The sequence below is a fragment of the Lutjanus erythropterus genome, chromosome 22 (assembly GCF_056507025.1).
Source record: "Lutjanus erythropterus isolate fLutEry1 chromosome 22, fLutEry1.hap2, whole genome shotgun sequence".
Taxonomy (NCBI): domain Eukaryota; kingdom Metazoa; phylum Chordata; class Actinopteri; order Lutjaniformes; family Lutjanidae; genus Lutjanus; species Lutjanus erythropterus.
Window position 1 is genome coordinate 28,981,532 of NC_139338.1, and position 17,432 is coordinate 28,998,963.

General features: G+C 41.4%; 1 protein-coding gene across 2 annotated transcripts in view; it reads left to right on the top strand.

Annotated features, from left to right (window-relative positions):
• The window catches only part of lrp6 (low density lipoprotein receptor-related protein 6), a 35,237-nt gene that overhangs the window by 4,225 nt on the left and 13,580 nt on the right, over positions 1–17,432 (top strand). Inside the window, exons 2-7 of one of the 2 annotated variants that reach the window (XM_084710677.1) lie at positions 1,811–2,207; positions 9,960–10,157; positions 11,057–11,253; positions 11,818–11,952; positions 13,504–13,900; positions 14,635–14,806. In XM_084710677.1, coding sequence (XP_084566803.1) covers positions 1,811–2,207; positions 9,960–10,157; positions 11,057–11,253; positions 11,818–11,952; positions 13,504–13,900; positions 14,635–14,806 — 1,496 coding nt within the window. The remainder of the gene's footprint in view (positions 1–1,810; positions 2,208–9,959; positions 10,158–11,056; positions 11,254–11,817; positions 11,953–13,503; positions 13,901–14,634; positions 14,807–17,432) is intronic. The other variant, XM_084710678.1, reaches the window with a different exon arrangement.

A 17,432-nucleotide genomic window follows, 5' to 3' on the forward strand; every position in this document is an offset into this window, starting at 1 on the left:
ATTAATTATGTGTATATGTAACACGTTCTATCACAGATAACACAGTAAGTCTTCGTGTGTTTGCCACGAACGTTCTGTGACCTTCAGAGGTCGCTGACTTCAACAGGCTGTGGCGCAACACGTTCTTAAGAACGCCAAAGCAATCTAGAGACTGACCAGAACTGACCAATCGAGGAAACATCTGCGTTCAATCAAGGACACACACACATACACGCACGTGTACATGTACACACACACACACACACACACACACACACTTTATAAAAGGAGGTTGCGCGTCTTTCTATTCCTGTTACTGTCTCATCTCTGCATCGACCCTCATTTCCAGCCCACCAGCTCACATGAGCTTAAAGTGAACAAAAAGTGACACTCTGTTAGCTAATGTTAGCTGAAAAGTCAATACAAACATTATTTTTATTTTTAAAGAGTTAGTTAGCCTTTTCATGATGATTCAGCAGAGATGCTCAAATTTCTTCTCCATTAAAAACTTATTTTTGATGGATAATTTTGATTTTTAACGAATTAATTGAGCAGTTTGATAATTTTTCTCCAGCATCTCATAAGGAAATAATTAAATGAAATAAAAAGATAAAATAAATGTGCAGAAGGTTTTATTTAAATTGGATGAAATATGGTTCCAAACATGTGGACCACATGGATGTAATTCTGATCATATTGTGACGAATCGTGCAGCCCTGATAGACGGTGGTGGTTCGTTGTCATAGTACCGTGTCTGAATGTCCTGATGTGTCCTCCCGGCAGAGTTTGGGGTCGACCTGCGTCCTCGTCTGAAAGTTGTGATGTAGTAAATATTTGTAGAAGGAAACTCCCTCCTGAGTGAAGTGAAAACAGGCTGGCAGCCGCTCGCAGCTCGCTGACCTCCTCTCTGATCCCACGCTGGCCGCAGCGCTGCATGTGTCAGATTGTGGTTTAGGCCGAGTGCCAAAATCCAGCGGGGAGGAAGCTGAGAGTCCCCGGCTGCTCCTTGACACATCGCCGCCTCCTCGTCTTCATTAATGTGTCGCGTCAACAGACGGCACGGTTTTCTTTAAGGACATTCAGGGTTGTTGAGTTCTTCAACAGACGTCGCAGAACAACCAGATCATCAGTGTGCTGATGTTTGATTTTCACTTTTGAAATGACCAGAGTGGATCCTGGATTCTGTGCATTGCTTTTCTTTGATTTTCCTTATCAAAATGTTTATCAAGTAGCCTTTCAATTGATTATTTTTAGTCTAAAATATCAGAAAATTGTGATAAAAAAGGGTCTTTAAGTCCAAAACCCAAACAGATCCAGTTTATTTTTATAAAAAGAGAGTAAAACACAAAATACGGGACATTCTACAACATTTTGGGGTTTTTCCTTCTTAAATAATTTGAATGGGGAAATTGCTTTCAGAATTAGTTGTTGAATTAATGTCTGCAAATTGATGAATCAGAAATAACCTGATTAATATTGTTTACAAGATGAAGGAAAAGTCAAAGAAAAAAGAATGTATAGTTTAACACACAGGCTGTATGTTGGGACTCAGTTTAAATGGTGTGTTGTGTGTTTTTAACACAGTTGAGGTCCAACTGGTGTATTTCTGGATTTAAAAGCTGTATAAATGTTATATTCTTGAGTGTTTATCAGTTAAATTTGTGTATTTTTGAATTTCAGTGCGGGTTAAAAAGTGTATTGTGTGTTTTTGATAGTTCAGTTTAAATGGTGTAAATAAATTGTGTGTTTTGTGTTTTTAACATATTTTAACTCGTGTATTTCTGTTTCTTTTTAACACAGTTTTAATGGTATATTTTTCCATCTCTTTCAGGCGTGCCGCTGCTGCTATATGCGAACCGGAGGGACCTTCGGCTCGTGGACGCGGCACACGAGAAGGCCAACGCCACAGTGGTGGTGGGAGGGCTGGAGGACGCCGCTGCCGTGGACTATGTCTACTCCCAGGGCCTCATCTACTGGAGCGACGTGAGCGAGGAGGCCATCAAACGCACCGTCTTCAACCAGTCGGGGGCCAGCGCCATCCAGACGGTGATCCCGGGTCTGGCCTCCCCGGACGGACTGGCCTGCGATTGGTTAGGGAGTAAACTTTACTGGACGGACTCGGAAACCAATCGGATCGAGGTGGCGGAGCTGGACGGGTCTCTCAGGAAAGTTTTGTTCTGGCAGGAGCTGGACCAGCCGAGGGCCATCGCTCTGGATCCAGAACGAGGGTGAGTCTGACCTGCTCGGGGACGTTCAGGAGGTGTGAGCGACGAACCTGTGGCGATCAGTCTGAGCTAGATTCTTGATGTTTGATTGAAGGGCGAGTTCGTGCTGTCGCTGTGAAAACGAGCTCAGTGTGTGTTTGTGGTTCAAACTGGTCAGAAAAATGTGAATAGAGGAGATCAGCAGCAACTGATCGACTGACTTTATAATAATAATAATCTTTATTTATAGAGCACTTTTCAAAATTCACATTACAAAGGGCTTCACGAAGGTTTGAAAGTCAGATTACAGGTAAAACATAAAATAAAATAGTGCAGCGCAAACTAGGAAAGAAAAACATTTTAAGAAATAAAAAGGTGGTTTAGGTGTGAGAGAGACTTTAAACACTCTGGATCCAGAACAGGTATGATTCTGACCTGGTCAGAGGTTCTCAGGTGGCGTTGGTCTCAGTTGATCCACTGATCTACGTTCTTGTTGTCGTGGCCGATTTCTCGCGGTCGACGTGGAAACGAGCTCAGTGTGTGTTTGTGTTTGTTCAGATGTGTGAACAGAGCGGAGCTGAACGCAGCCCGAGGCTGTGGCTCCTGAACAACAGGAGGGACGGGGGTGTGTTCTGCTGCTTTGTCTCCAGCTCGTCCCGGATCAGATTGGGTTGCAGGGTGATGGGCCGCCGTCCACTGAGTCCTCCTGGAAACTGAACAACAGCGTCACTGTTGTTGTGAGGATGAGGGGAGACGAGGAGCTCGCCGTCAGCAGCTGAGGAATGTCTCCTATCAGAGACAGAGAGGACAAACGCTCACGTACAAAAACACCCAGTACTAACAGAACTGAGGATTTATTAGGATTTTGAAATACAGATGAAATTAAGGTTGTTTTTTTCTGATGGATAAAAGTCTAAACTCAAGGTTGTCTTTTTTCTTTTGAGTTTCTTTTGACTGACTATATCTTTGAGTTGTGGACAAATTAAAACATTTGAGGACGTCATCTTGGACTTTGATCAACATTTTCTGACATTTTATGAGCCAAACCACTAATTGATTAATCAAGAAAATAGTCGATAGATTAATTGATGATGGCAATAATCATAGCTGAAGTCCGAGACAAATTTAAAACAACTTTTAAAGACACCGGCACATGAGTTTCCATCCTCACAGACATTTTAATTAATACTCTGAACTGAACAAGACAGAAAATCATGAATTATGACTTTGTTAGTTATTTAACCTCCTATTTGTGTATTAATACGGTCTAATTCTGACTTCAACACTCATAATTAAAATCTAATAATGAACATACAGCAGTGGTTCAGCTGCTGTGTACAGTTACCATATTGTAAATGAACCTGCTGTCACACTGTAGAACAGATAGACCCTCCTCCTCCTCCTCCTCCTCTTCCTCTTCCTCGTGTCTCCATGTTTCCAGCGAGGGGCTCCAGAGAGGCGTCGGATCAGGATGTAAATCCATTAGGACTCAGATAAAAGCGTCCTGTTAATGTATTCATTAGTTTTATTTAAATGTGGGGCTGTCGCTCTCTGCCTCTCTCTCTCGCCGTCCTTCTCTTTCTCGTCTCTCTTGGGTTTCTATTCATGGAAACTCTTCTTCTCTCCTCGGTGTTTGATCCAGCAGCTCAGTGTGAGAGATGAAAGTCCCACCGACGGAGACACAGGACAGGGAGACGCAGCGTCTCTCCCTGGACACTTTATTCTGATTGTACAGTTATTTTTTTGTTTTGTCTCGTACAGAAACAGTAAAACCAGGTCACTGGAGCACAAGTTCACTCCACAGTTAACATGGTGTGTTTGAACTTAACTTTACTGAATCATTTGTCACGTTATGAGCCCACTTTCAAAAGACAAATATTTATTGATTGTCTTTTATTTTATTGGTATTGATCAGAAGTATTCGTCCTTGTATGGACATCAGTGGACAGGGACGTCTTATTTGACTATAGATGGACTTTATAGTTTCTCTTTATTAACTTCTGACACACTGATACATCTTTTTAACTATAATTACAGTTTCACACCTGTTTTCTTCAGCTTTAACTGCAAACTGTTCAACTTTTATGTCAGTGTTTGACTTTTGTTTTTGCACTATTTTTGTGCCATGTGGTTCTGTCTACCCGCCAACTGACCCGCCAACTGACCGCCAACTGACCCACCAACTGACCACCAACTGACCACCAACTGACCGCCAACTGACCGCCAACTGACCACCAACCAGGTGTGAAAGAGATGCTAAACTGATCAACATTAGGTGCAAAATAGACGAGCTGTCAGACTGACCACGGGTTTGAATGAGATGTTCAATGACCTTCTCGTGTTTCTGGGATGTTGAGTTGGACTCTCATGGAGTCTGTGACGTCACCTGAATCATGACGTGACGTGTTGAACAAAGCTGAGATCAAACTGAACAAATAACGACACCATCTTCTGATTTAATCACTCACCACCACAGCTGTCTGTGTGTGTGTGTGTGTGTGTGTGTGTGTGTGTGTGTGTGTGTGTGTGTGTGTGTGTGTGTGTGTGTCAGAGAACCATCATCCGTCTCGTTAGCCTGACAGCTACACAAACTGCTGCTGGTCCATTGAAGCATTGAATGTGTTACAAACATTCCTGTTTTCAGTTGTTGTTTGTTGCGTGTTTCACAAAGGTTCGTTGTTGTTGTTGCTGATGTTGTTGCCGCGGCAGCAACTGTTTTGTTTTTCCAGCAGTTACTGAGCCAGAGGACAGTTGTACTGCAGCTGAGACTGCACTGATTCATAAACCGTCGGTCTGTCTGTCCTTCACTGTCTGTCCTTCACTGCCTGTCATTACATGGCCATAAGTCTTTGGACATGTTCCCTCCATGTGTGACAGTAAACAGTGAATCTGTTGATGTTGACCGTCTTGACTCTTTGAGTAACGATGGGTTTTATATTGAGATTCACAGTGAACGACTTCCTGTTTGGTGTCCAGTGTTTGAGTCCAGGGTGTTGATGTGCCGATATCATATTTTTATGATCTGTTAGCGTAAATATCACATAAATTGGTTTGCTAAACTTTTAGCAGGATGCCATAAAGAGAGATTCACAAGTAACATGGAAATTTATTTTGATTTTAGATGTTTGACCAGATTGCTTTTAAAGTTTTGGTTTTGGAGGTGTGTGTTGTTAAGAAAGAATCCTGAATTGATTTTTTTTTTTAAGTGCTGAATTGAATTTATTTGACTAGTGCTTAGTCTGTTAGCGTGATGCTAACACAAATTAGCATCCCCTTGTAAAAAACAGTATATTGTCTTCCAGCTAACATTAGGTAAACAGTGATCAAAAACATTATTTTTGAGCTACCTGAAGAGTTAGTTAGCCTCATGATGACTCAGCAGAGAAGCTCTAATATCTTCTCCATTAAGATTTTATTTTTAATGGATAGTTTTTTCTTTAACTTTATTCTTCTCATAAAGGCAGCCTTTGAAGTTTTCAAAATCAAGATAAATAAGTAAATTAAATAAAAAGATGAAGTAAATGTGCAGAATGTTTTATCTAAAGTAGATGAATGACTGTTATGTTTCAATCTGGTCCAAACATGTTTGAACCTGTTTTTCAATTGACAAGATCGTGACAGAGTTAATTAATCGACTAATCAGTTAATTAATTGACAGTAAGCTTTGTGACAGGATTAATCAATCGATTAATTGAAAAAATAATCAAAATAGTAGTGACTGTATTTTAAAGCAGTTCTAAAGAGCAGATGTAGTAAAAAGTTAAGTGTTTTGTAGTTTCCAGTGTGTCGTCTCTCAGCCTCAGTGTGCTGTAGTGCAGAGTCTTTGAGGAGAACTGGTTCTCCAAATCCACGCTGGAACGCAGAGCTGGACTCAGTTCAACATGGATGATTAATGCATCAGGTACCAAACACAAAGCAGCTCTTGTGGTGAGGGGATGTGTTGTGTTCTCTGTGTTTCACTGGAGGCTTTTCTCCTTTTTCTGCCCGGCCGGCCTGAGCTGCACACAAACCTCCCGAACATTTTAAAATCTGCAGATCTGTTCATGTTTGAAGCATCAGGTCGGAGCTTGTTTCCTGTCCGATGATGATGATGATCATGAAGATGATGATGATCATGGTGGTGTTAAAACCCTTCAGTCAGTTTTGTAGATGCAGTTTTTCTTTGTTAGCAGTGAAACCCAACCAGCTGCTGCGTTTAAAGGCGGCGGGGATATCAGACTATCAGTCAGAGCTTTTGTCTTGGACTCAGTGGGAGTACATGGTGAAACCCAGCTGCTCTGTTAGTGGGTCACTTTTACATGTAGAAACATCAAGTCATTATCAAGTATGTTTAGTTTATTATATAACATGTAAAATTATTCTCCCCATGAACAGTTTAAAAAAGCTGCAACATTTGTTCTGTTCTCCTGCTGTCGAGCTAATAAAGGAAACTTATCGAGCAGATCCTGTGGAACCTGTTCTAAGTAATTTTTATATCCTAGTAAACTGAATATTTTTGAGTTTTGATTAACACAAAACAAGACATTTGTACTCTGCAAAATTGTGATGAAAATTTTGCCATTTAACCATTTATTGACCAAACTACAGTTATCACTTTTCATATATGTACATACATTTCACTTAAACAAACTAGGACGGACATTTTTCACAATTTTCTGACATCTTATAGATGTTGGAACTCTTGAATAAACATGACACTTAACTTTACTCTTTGTTGTTATTTGATTACCTCTAATAAGTAAAAGAATATGTACAGGGGCAACACAAAAAAGACCTCAGGAAAGTAGATTTCTGACCCACTTGTGGGGCTTTTGGACGCGGTGATTTGCATTTCCATTACCACTTTTATCATGCCAAGCAGCACCTGAAATGGACTGACTCTGGACTGGGGACAAAGCGAGCCCAACTCGCATCCAAGTGGGCTGTGGTGACGTCTCGCCTCCTTTCCTTCCCCTCAAAAAGCCATGTGTTGTGATACTGAGCTCATGTGTGTAGAGGAGAACAGAGAGACATTTCCTTAAGTTTCTTTCTGTTCTGCTCTCAGTATTTCTGTAGCTTCTGACTGAATCTCTGTGCTTTTAAAATTAGTTTCTCTCCTGTGTCGCTGTTTGTACTTTCAGGTATCTGCTTTATTTTACCGTTTCATATTCACAGTCAGCTGTGTCAGAGTCCTGTTAAGTTAGTGTTTGTGCCGATTCAAAATAATAGAGTCTAAATAACAAAACAACAGGAGACTTTTATTGTGACAAATTTAAGGACACAGCATCTTTATCCCGGAGATGTTTATGAACAGTTTATCCACCACTTTACAGCTGTTCTACTCAAAGCTCTTCAAGCTTGTCTTCAGGTAAAAGGCACACCTTCAAGTGGAACGTGGAACTGTAAATCCCTGTGAAACTCATGTTTAGTTGCAGCTGTTTGTTCTCTTCACTTCTTTTAAGTTTGTCTGCAGACCTGCAGAGTTCTGCACACTGGACAAAGAGACAGTTACACAATGTGGAGAAAGGACAGACAGACAGAGACAGACAGTCTTGGTCCTGACATGAGACGGACTTTAACAGGCGTGTAATTGGACTCATTAAAGGGCTCATTTTGTGGGACAGCAGCGTCCCTTTTGTCCATCTCTGTTCCGTCCGTCTTGCCTCTGACTTACTGCCGACCTCTGCCGTCTCCATCCCACCAGATACGAGTCGGAGACAAAGACCGTCTCAGTTTGACGTTGACACTTTAACAGACAGGCAGTGTGAATTTCTGGACATAAAGTTGGTTAAAGTCCTTCTGCCTCTCTGAGCGTCCTTTGTCCTCTGAAGTGTTTGTCAAATGTTGTCACTCCACAGTCACTCACGTCACATCTGATCTATAAATACATATTGTCAATCAACTCATTTATTGATCGATTGTAAAGCATTCATTGACAACAGTTTACAGGTAATTTTTCAAGCAAAAATGTTCAGTAATGTGTGGAAACGGAGTCAGGAACGGGTTGTTGATCATGAAAAGGGACGAAAGGTGTGAAGGTTTGTCATAAATCAGGAGACATGGGGAGAAAAATGAGAGTCTGCTGAATACTAGGGACGTCCACTTCATGATCTTCACCTCAGGGGGGGTTCAGTCCTCCAGTCTGTCCTTGTCTCTCTCCCTCTCTGGTGGAGTTGGACTCTGTGGAGGCCTGATGTGTGGGGGGAGGGGATTAGTGATGTTGGGGGCGGGGTCAGAGGGTCCATCCAGCTGTGATGGTAATTAAGACAAACAAAGAAGAGAAGTGGGACCCCACCCCCACCCAACCTCCTGTGACCTCCTGCACCCCCACAGCAGCAGCAGACTGTATCCTGATGTTCAGCAGCTTCGCTCACGTCTGATTTAGTCAGCACATGTATGACACACGTCATGTGACCTACACTTTAACCAGAGATAATAAATACGCCAAACAAGAGGACGTCATCCTTTAAAACACAGGATTTACTCCCTGATCTAACATAAATTACCATAAATACAAAAACACATTACAGCTAACTTTTCAAACTACTGTTTACAAAATGTAATATTCAATTTTTATAAAAAAAAACAACAACAATTTTGATCAAATGTTGTATTGGATGTGTCAGTAGACTGGAGAATTAAATTCAGGGCTGCAAAAAGCTTTTTTTTCATCAGTCTCTTATTTACTTTTTAAATTAAGCGATTAATCAATAATTAATTACATTTTTCGTACATTTTTTCATCTTATTGCATTTCTTTTGTCTTGTTAAGTCATTTTTAGTTTTCTTACGTCTTTTTTTGTTTTTTTTTGTCTGATTATATTGTTTTTCGTCAACATGTATATATTTATTTATGTAAAGAATAGAAATGAGACTTAATACAAATTCTCATGATGATTATTGATCATATGATCAGAGATTCAGAAGATGAAGCACCACAGGTCTGTCATGATAATTATGTTATCAACTTATTGATGATATATGGACTTTATGTATCATAACTATAATAATTATTCCTGGACCATTTATCATCTATCTGCTTACATTTTAACCACAGGAGAGACGTTTTATTATCAGTCAGTGAACTTTACTTTACATACTTTCAACAGTAAGTTCAGCTGCTGTTCTGTGTAACTCTGCAGCTTCAGTCACTTCTCTCCTCCATGTCGTGGCAGTAAACGGCTCCTTGGCCTGCACATGCTCTCTGGTTGGTTGCCTGGCAACAGCAGTAGCATCAGCAGAAGTAAATGTTCATCCTCCACTCGAGACCGGACTCCTTCTGTCCATCTGTCTACATTTTAAAATGTACACACACACAGTTGTTTAAAAAAATAGTCAAATCATTGCATTGGAGAAGCTGAAGACACAGAATCTTTTGACATTTTGTAAAATACTCAAAATCATTTATTAGAAAATAGTAATTATTAATATATAAATGTCTGTGTGTTCCCATGATGCTCCAGGTGTTACTCTGGTTTTAAATGTAGTTTTCTAAGTGGAGATCTTTATCTTAGGTCTGATGTTTAGACATCGTATTTTAAGTTCCTGATACTTTATACTCATCTGATACCAGCGTGTTAAATATATTATTATTGTTTTTATTATTAACAGTTGTATATTACTGACTCTGTATGGATGTGATGCGTTTGCTGTCGTCGTTGTCTGATCTGGCTAATAAATTAAATAACATATCAGATCTGTGCAGACTCTCGTACTCGCTGATACCCGATTCAACATTTTAGACTGATTCAGCTTCTGGTCTCAGTCCTGATGTGTGTCTCTGCATGTCCCCTCTCAGGTACATGTACTGGACAGACTGGGGGGAGGTCCCAAAGATCGAGCGTGCGGGGATGGACGGGACGAATCGCTCCATGATCATCGACAGAGAAATCTACTGGCCTAACGGACTGACGCTGGACTACAGCCAAGAGAAACTGTACTGGGCCGACGCCAAACACAACTTCATCCACCGCTGCAACCTGGACGGGTCCTCCAGGTAACAGACCGGGACCACGGACAGGACTCAGGACAGGGACTTTAGGCTCCAAACCAGGACCACAGTCAGGACTCAGGACAGGGACTTTAGGCTCCAAACCAGGACCACAGTCAGGACTCAGGACAGGGACTTTAGGCACCAAACCAGGACCACAGTCAGGACTCAGGACAGGGACTTTAGGCTCCAAAGTCACAAATATTCCTGGTTGTTAGTGTGTTTTTTTTCCTGTAAATTTTAGTGATGAGGAGCCAGTTTATATTAAACAATTAAAAAACATAGAAATATTTGGTAATTTAGATTTCAGTATTTATCGACTCAGTGTTTAAAGTCAGATAAATAAGTTCATTGTTCCTCCAAAAGTTTATTGTTCCTGGTCGTGTTGAGTCGACAGCATCATGTCAGAAACAGAAAATCAACAGAAAACACTGAGAGAAAACTGTTGACTTTAGTCACTTAAAGTCACGAACAAATGTCAGATTCATAGTTGATCAAATATTTCCTGGTTTAAATCATCATTTCTCCAGTTTAAGACTTTACTTTATTTAAAAAGTTCTTGGTTTATGGAGGACAGTAAATACCAAAAGTTAAAAAGAAATAAATAAGAAAATTAATAAATTCATTATAATTGCACCAAAAATGAAATTAAAAACGAATGTAGGTGTTAAGGTGACATAAAGTGACATTTCTGTTTTGATTGATGATCAGAGTCAATATTATCAGCTGATACTTGATAATCACAGATATATTTTCCCGCAGCAGTTTGGATAAACTCCTCCGTCACAGTTTGTATAATTTATCACAATATATTAACAATCCATAGTGAGACATGTCCTGTACTGGTATGAAGACGTGTTAGAGGGTGTCCTAACATGTCTCTGTCTGTCTGTCTGTGTCTTCAGGGAGGTGGTGGTCAAAGGGGAGCTGCCTCACCCGTTTGCTCTCACCCTGTACGAGGACACTCTGTTCTGGACCGACTGGAACACTCACTCCATCCACTCCTGCAAGAAACAGACGGGAGCCGAACAACGCATCGTCCACTCAGACATCTTCTCACCCATGGACATCCACGTCTTCAGTGCCAAGAGACAAAACACCTGTAAGTCCAGACGTTCTCTCTGACATCCAGAGGTACCTGAGGAGACAGGGTCATGTGACCTGCGGGTTTTAGTTAACATCCAAACATTTGACCACAAACTTTAATATCATTAAAAAAAGAGAGGAGGCTGCGTTAAACCAACAACTCCTGTGTCTTGTTAGATAAAATGACCACTTTTGTGAATAGAGTTTGGTGTGAAATGTTATGTGTGTTTTTCGGTATTTGCTGATATTTTATCAACCAAATGATTAATAATTAATGAAAATCAGAATTATCTTCTTATCTCTCATAATTTCACCATAAACTGCATTTCATAACGTGTTCTTTTCTAACTAAAAATAGTTTTTATCTCTCAAATTGTAAATATTATTTTGAAGCTGAAACTGAAGGTGTTGATGTCAATCAGTCACCAGGAAATTAATTTATATCCATTTTTATAATCAGTTAATCTTTTTTTTGTAATTTGTAACTCATTCAGAGAAACATTCAGCATTAATTTGGACTCAAATTAATTTTTTACAGTAAATATGACGGACTTCTCCTTTAACTCCTCTGTGTTGACAGTAGTGAGCAGTCCGTGCTCGGTGAAGAACGGAGGATGTTCCCACCTCTGTCTGCTGTCCCCGGTGAAGCCGTTCCATCAGTGTGCCTGTCCCACCGGAGTCCAGCTGCTGGAGGACGGGAAGACCTGCAGAGACGGTGAGGACACACATCAGTCCATCAGTCCTGTCCCTCTGAGACACAGGACACATTTACATCATGTGTTAAAACAAAGAGATTTCACTGCCTTTCTTCCAGAAAGCTTCTTCAGAAGGACATGAAACATATCAAAGAATGTTTTGTAATTCTTTTATGTGTGTAGTGCCGCGACCTTACAGTACAATAAGTGGGGAAAAAGACACAGACACAATTCATAATGAGCAGCTGGACTCATTTTAACGTCTGTCTTTATCAGACTGTCATAAAGATTGTTAATGCAGAGATACCATGAAATATTTTATTTCCACCTTAAAAGGTTTGATAATGCAGCAACAACAAATGATCCTGAACAGCAGAAAAGTAAGAAGTGAAATTTAAAAGTAACAGTGAGTAAAAATCCTGCAGATGAAACTCAGTTTGATTCTGAAGTGGAGACAGAAACGGATCCAAATATTTCCTGAAGTACGTCAGAGAGAAAAAGTTTGTAGATTATCGATTCTTCTCAGAAATAAAAACAGAAACCCGTCTCTCTCTCTCTCTCTCTCTCTCTCTCTCTCTCTCTCTCTCTCTCTGTTGTGTAACAGTTTCAAGTTTCAGCCCAAACACACACACTGACTTCATTAGTGTGTGTGTGTGTGTGTGTGTGTGTGTGTGTGTGTGTGTGTGTGTGTGTGTGTGTGTGAGAGAGAGAGAGAGAGATTCTCTGCCACCAAACCTCATTCACTTTTTCACTAATTTAAGAACTCTGACAACACATTTCATGTCTCATCATCGCTGTCGTCTCTGATTCTTCCCGGCCACTAAAGGTGGCATTGGGCTGACCTGTAAACCTGCAGTTGCCATGGTAACCTGCGCTCCATCAGTTTGAATGGTGGCCCTCCTCCTTTTTTTTATTTTCCCACTTTTCGGTTCAGTGACCCTCGGCTGCAGAGCGAAGGCGGGGACGCTTTGTGAGGGACGGGATCACATGGTCCTCCCCCATCCCCGTGTTGGACAATGTCCCCCTTTCACTGCTGGAGGTTTAACCCTTTCGGGGGGGGGGCAGAATCTGACCTGCAGACTGCAGCAGCCTCCTCCTCCTCCTCCTCCTCCTCCTCCTCCTCCTCCTCCTCCTGCTCACAATGTTCATTATGGGATGTTAAAGTTCTGCTTATTGTGTGTGGTTTAGACTCAGTGAGTTAAAGGGACAATCCACAGTGTAATGTATGTCATTTTTTTTGTCTTGTTCCACCGTTTGTCGTCATGTTATGTTCTTTTTTTGTTTTCTAAATGTGAACACATTCCCTCTGTCCTTCTGAATGACTGATCTAAAGCTGTTAGTGGCTGCTGCTCGATATATGTGATGTTATAATGTATAAAATAATGACATGTCTTCTGACATACTGTGTCCCACTCCGGCTGAAATACATCCTGTCACCTTCTCAAACTGCTGCATCTCCAAACTAACAAATAAACCCAAACTTTTTTTTTAACTGTTTCGATGCTGCTCAGGTTGAGTAACAACGTGTATTATTAGTGAACTGTCCCTTTAAATGTTTGTTTTGCCTTCAGGGGCCACTCAGATGCTGCTGTTGGCGCGGCGGACAGACCTGAGGCGGATCTCTTTGGACATGCCAGACTTCACCGACATCATCCTACAGGTGGATGACATCCGTCACGCCATCGCCATCGACTACGACCCGGTGGAGGGATACATCTACTGGACGGATGATGACGTGAAGGCCATCCGCCGCTCGCTGCTGGATGGCAGTGATGCGCAGTTTGTGGTCACTTCTCAGGTGAACCACCCTGACGGCATCGCCGTGGACTGGATCGCCAGAAACCTGTACTGGACGGACACGGGGACGGACCGCATCGAGGTGACGAGACTGAACGGGACAATGCGCAAGATTCTGATTTCTGAAGACCTGGACGAGCCCCGAGCCATTGTACTGGACCCTGTGGCTGGGTAAGTGATCAATTATCAATATCACCTCTGATAATTGATTATCTGACACATGTAGAGCTTTTAATTTAACTTAAGGTTCACATACAGGATTCTTCCAGTTTTCAACAGCTCCTCATTGTCTTCAGCAAATTAGATTTTACTGTAAAATTAATGATTTTATTTTAATGTTATCCTCTTTTGAAAGTTCTGCTCTGAGTCGGAATAATTGTTCTAGTTTGTCTGTTTCACATTAAGTAGAATTCAGGTTAATGCTGGATGTTCTCTGAATGAGTAAATTGTGTGTCAACGTAAAGTTCGGTCTGTTATCCCAAAAACAAAAAGCCCACTGTCTCACTGCTGCCAAACTCCAGTCACATTTTGCTCAGTTTAACAGTTACAAACTTCTACTATTTCTGCAAGATTATAAATGATTTGTAACGACTCAGAAACAGACACTGACTCATTCAGCGAACATTCAGCATTAATTTGGACTCTAGTTAACATGAAACGGGCAAACAAAAACAGATATTCTGGCTCGGACACCACAGCCGAAGTTGTAGTTGTCAGAGAAGTTTCTTTAATCTCCGATGACACGTTGTGGTCATTTTATGATTTATTACAGTAAATATTTTACAGATTTCTCCTTTAAAAGGAGTCTGTTGCGGATCTATGATCATAAAAATAAACCTCTCTATGTTTGTTTTCAGTAGAAGCTGCTGTCTCGTGCACTGATTGATCTTATTTTTGTCTCTCAGCTACATGTACTGGACGGACTGGGGCGAGGTGCCGAAGATCGAGCGAGCTGATCTGGACGGGATGGAGCGTCTGGTGATGGTCAACACGTCCCTCGGCTGGCCCAACGGCCTCGCCCTCGACTACGACGAACGCAAAATCTACTGGGGAGACGCCAAGACGGACAAGATCGAGGTCGGTGCTCTGCTTGTAGATTCTGTGTGTGTGTGTGTGTGTGTGTGTGTGTGTGTGTGTGTGTGTGTGTTCACCTGGTTTGTATTCAGTGTGTGTCGTTCTGTCTGAGGCTCTCTGGAGTTCTCGGTTCTTTAAAGTCGTCTCCTGCTGTGTTTCCGCGGCTCCTCGCTGTGACGTTTAGCTGCTGAACACGGCCTCCCACCAGGTGGCCGTGAGCCGAAGGCCACCAGAGGCAGGCTGCTACTTCCTGTCAGCCTTCAAAATAAAATGACAGGAAGTTTGTTTGGTTAAGGAATTTAAAACACTTTTTTAATACCTTATATTTTTCAGTATAAACATGATTATATATATTTTTTGTTTTGTTAAATTTTACAAATAAACATCCAATATCAACAATAACAAAACAAAACAGAACAAAACAGGAAGCTCTCACCTCAAACCAACCAGGCCATTGGTCACTTTCTCAAAGTGACATCACGGTGTCCCCTCTGTACATTTTCAAAACAACCAACCTAAACACTGACAACTACAAATTAGCGCCTGGGATGCTAACGGTATGAAGGTAAACAAGCTAACAGCTGTTAGCTTTTCTTTTGCAGGGATGTAGTCATGTTAATGCCAGAACTCGCCATCCGACATGCAAATCTTCCACCAAAACAAGTTTCCCCTCGACACCATGTTGCAGCAGCACTGTCACTGCATCCTGGGCTTAGCTCCGCCCAAGGCGTTCTGATAGGTTTAAGGCAAACAAGGCAGGAAGTATTTTTACCTTTATAGCAGAATGGGTATGTGTGGAACGCTGTGGAGGGATGTCTGGATAGACGGGACTAAGTAGATAATGAATGAATTCTCATATTTGATTGTACTATCCCTTTAACCATTTTTTTTCTTGTTAGTTTTTCTGTATTTTTCATAAATATCACAATCACATTTGTATATTTATATTTATTATTTGTATATTTATTACATGGATGCAAAGTAATGAAACAGCTTCTTTTCATCTTCTTCTCAGAGGATGGCGCCGTCATCGTCCTCCTCGCCTGCAGGAGATGATTTTCTGCTCAATTATTTTTGAAAATCTGCTTTTACATGAAATTAAGAACAAACAAGTTCTGAGTTCTGGTGTAAATAAACATAATTTCTGTTGTAAATGCAGATTATTTTCAGTCATGTGTTGGACATTAAACCTCTCAGACCTGTTAAACGTCGTGTCGACAGTCCAGTCAGGATCAGGATTTCTTTTTTCTTCCTCTGTGGTTTCCATCCTCACGCCATCTCGACATGTTTTTCTGTTGTTTTTTTTATGTTTCTGGTTTTCCTCTGACCCCACCTGAACCCCTCCTCCTCCTCCTCCTCCTCCTCCTCCTCCAGGCCTGTTAAAGGTGGTGCTGCTGGTGGTTCTGGTTGGGAGGGGGGGCCTCCTTCCCCTCAGGTTTCTCGGAGGACCCGTTTTTTTGCGGCGAGTTCCCACATCTGGTTGTGATTGCGGCATGCGCTCCAGCTGCGGTCGACTCTGTTTAGAATAGAGGCCGAATCTGAAACCGTCACCGCAGTGCGGTCACACGGCCCGAACCAGAGGAGACCTCTGGGCTGGAGGATGGAAACTGCTTTTTATATTTATACACACTCTGACTCTGAGTGTGTGTGTGTTTTAAAGATGGCAGCGGGCCACGCAGGGGCTGTTCTGCAGCAGCGAATAGCGTCGCTCGGCTCAGTGTCGATCAGTTAGAGGACGGACAGATTACAGGCCTGCAGATTCCTCACATTTCTTCTTCTTCTTCTGTTGACACTGAAAGTTTCACAGATCATCTGATCACAAACTCCTCTACATGTGTCTGAAACTTTTAAAGCTTTTTAAACTGAATTAGATTTTTTAATAAATTCAGAGTCACTTTGCAGGTTCTGTTTTCTTTTGATTGATCGATGCAATCGGTCAAACTTTCTCCATCAGTTTTAATAACTGAGCTCTGGAAGTAGGGCTGCGGCTAATGATTATTTTCTCCATAAATTAATTAGTTGTTTAGTCCATAAAATGGTGAAAAATGTCTAAAATGACGTCCTCAAATGTCGTGTTTTGTCCATAGCTCAAAGATACTCAGTTTACTGTCAGAGAAGAGTAAAGAAACCAGAACTGGTAACTGATTAGTTGATTATCAAAATAATACAGATTAATTTAATAATCCATTAATTGAATTATTGCAGCTCTGTCTAAAAGCATAGTTAAGAACAGACAGTCAGTTGATCTGAGTTCATCTGGAGGCTGAAAAAAAATCTCAATATTTTGTCAGTACCAGTAGACTTCCTTACAATCTTGTCACAGTATCAATAAATTTGGTCAGAAAACCACCAGGTGTTTTTTTAACTCAGTTCTGATGTAGCGGCGCAGCTCCTGTCAGTCTCAGTTCTGGGTTTATGACACTCCTGTTAGTCTCAGTTCTGGGTTTATGACGCTCCTGTTAGTCTCAGTTCTGGGTTTATGACGCTCCTGTTAGTCTCAGTTCCGGGTTTATGACGCTCCTGTTAGTCTCAGTTCTGGGTTTATGACGCTCCTGTTAGTCTCAGTTCCGGGTTTATGACGCTCCTGTTAGTCTCAGTTCTGGGTTTAGAGAAGTGCTGGGTTGAAGTG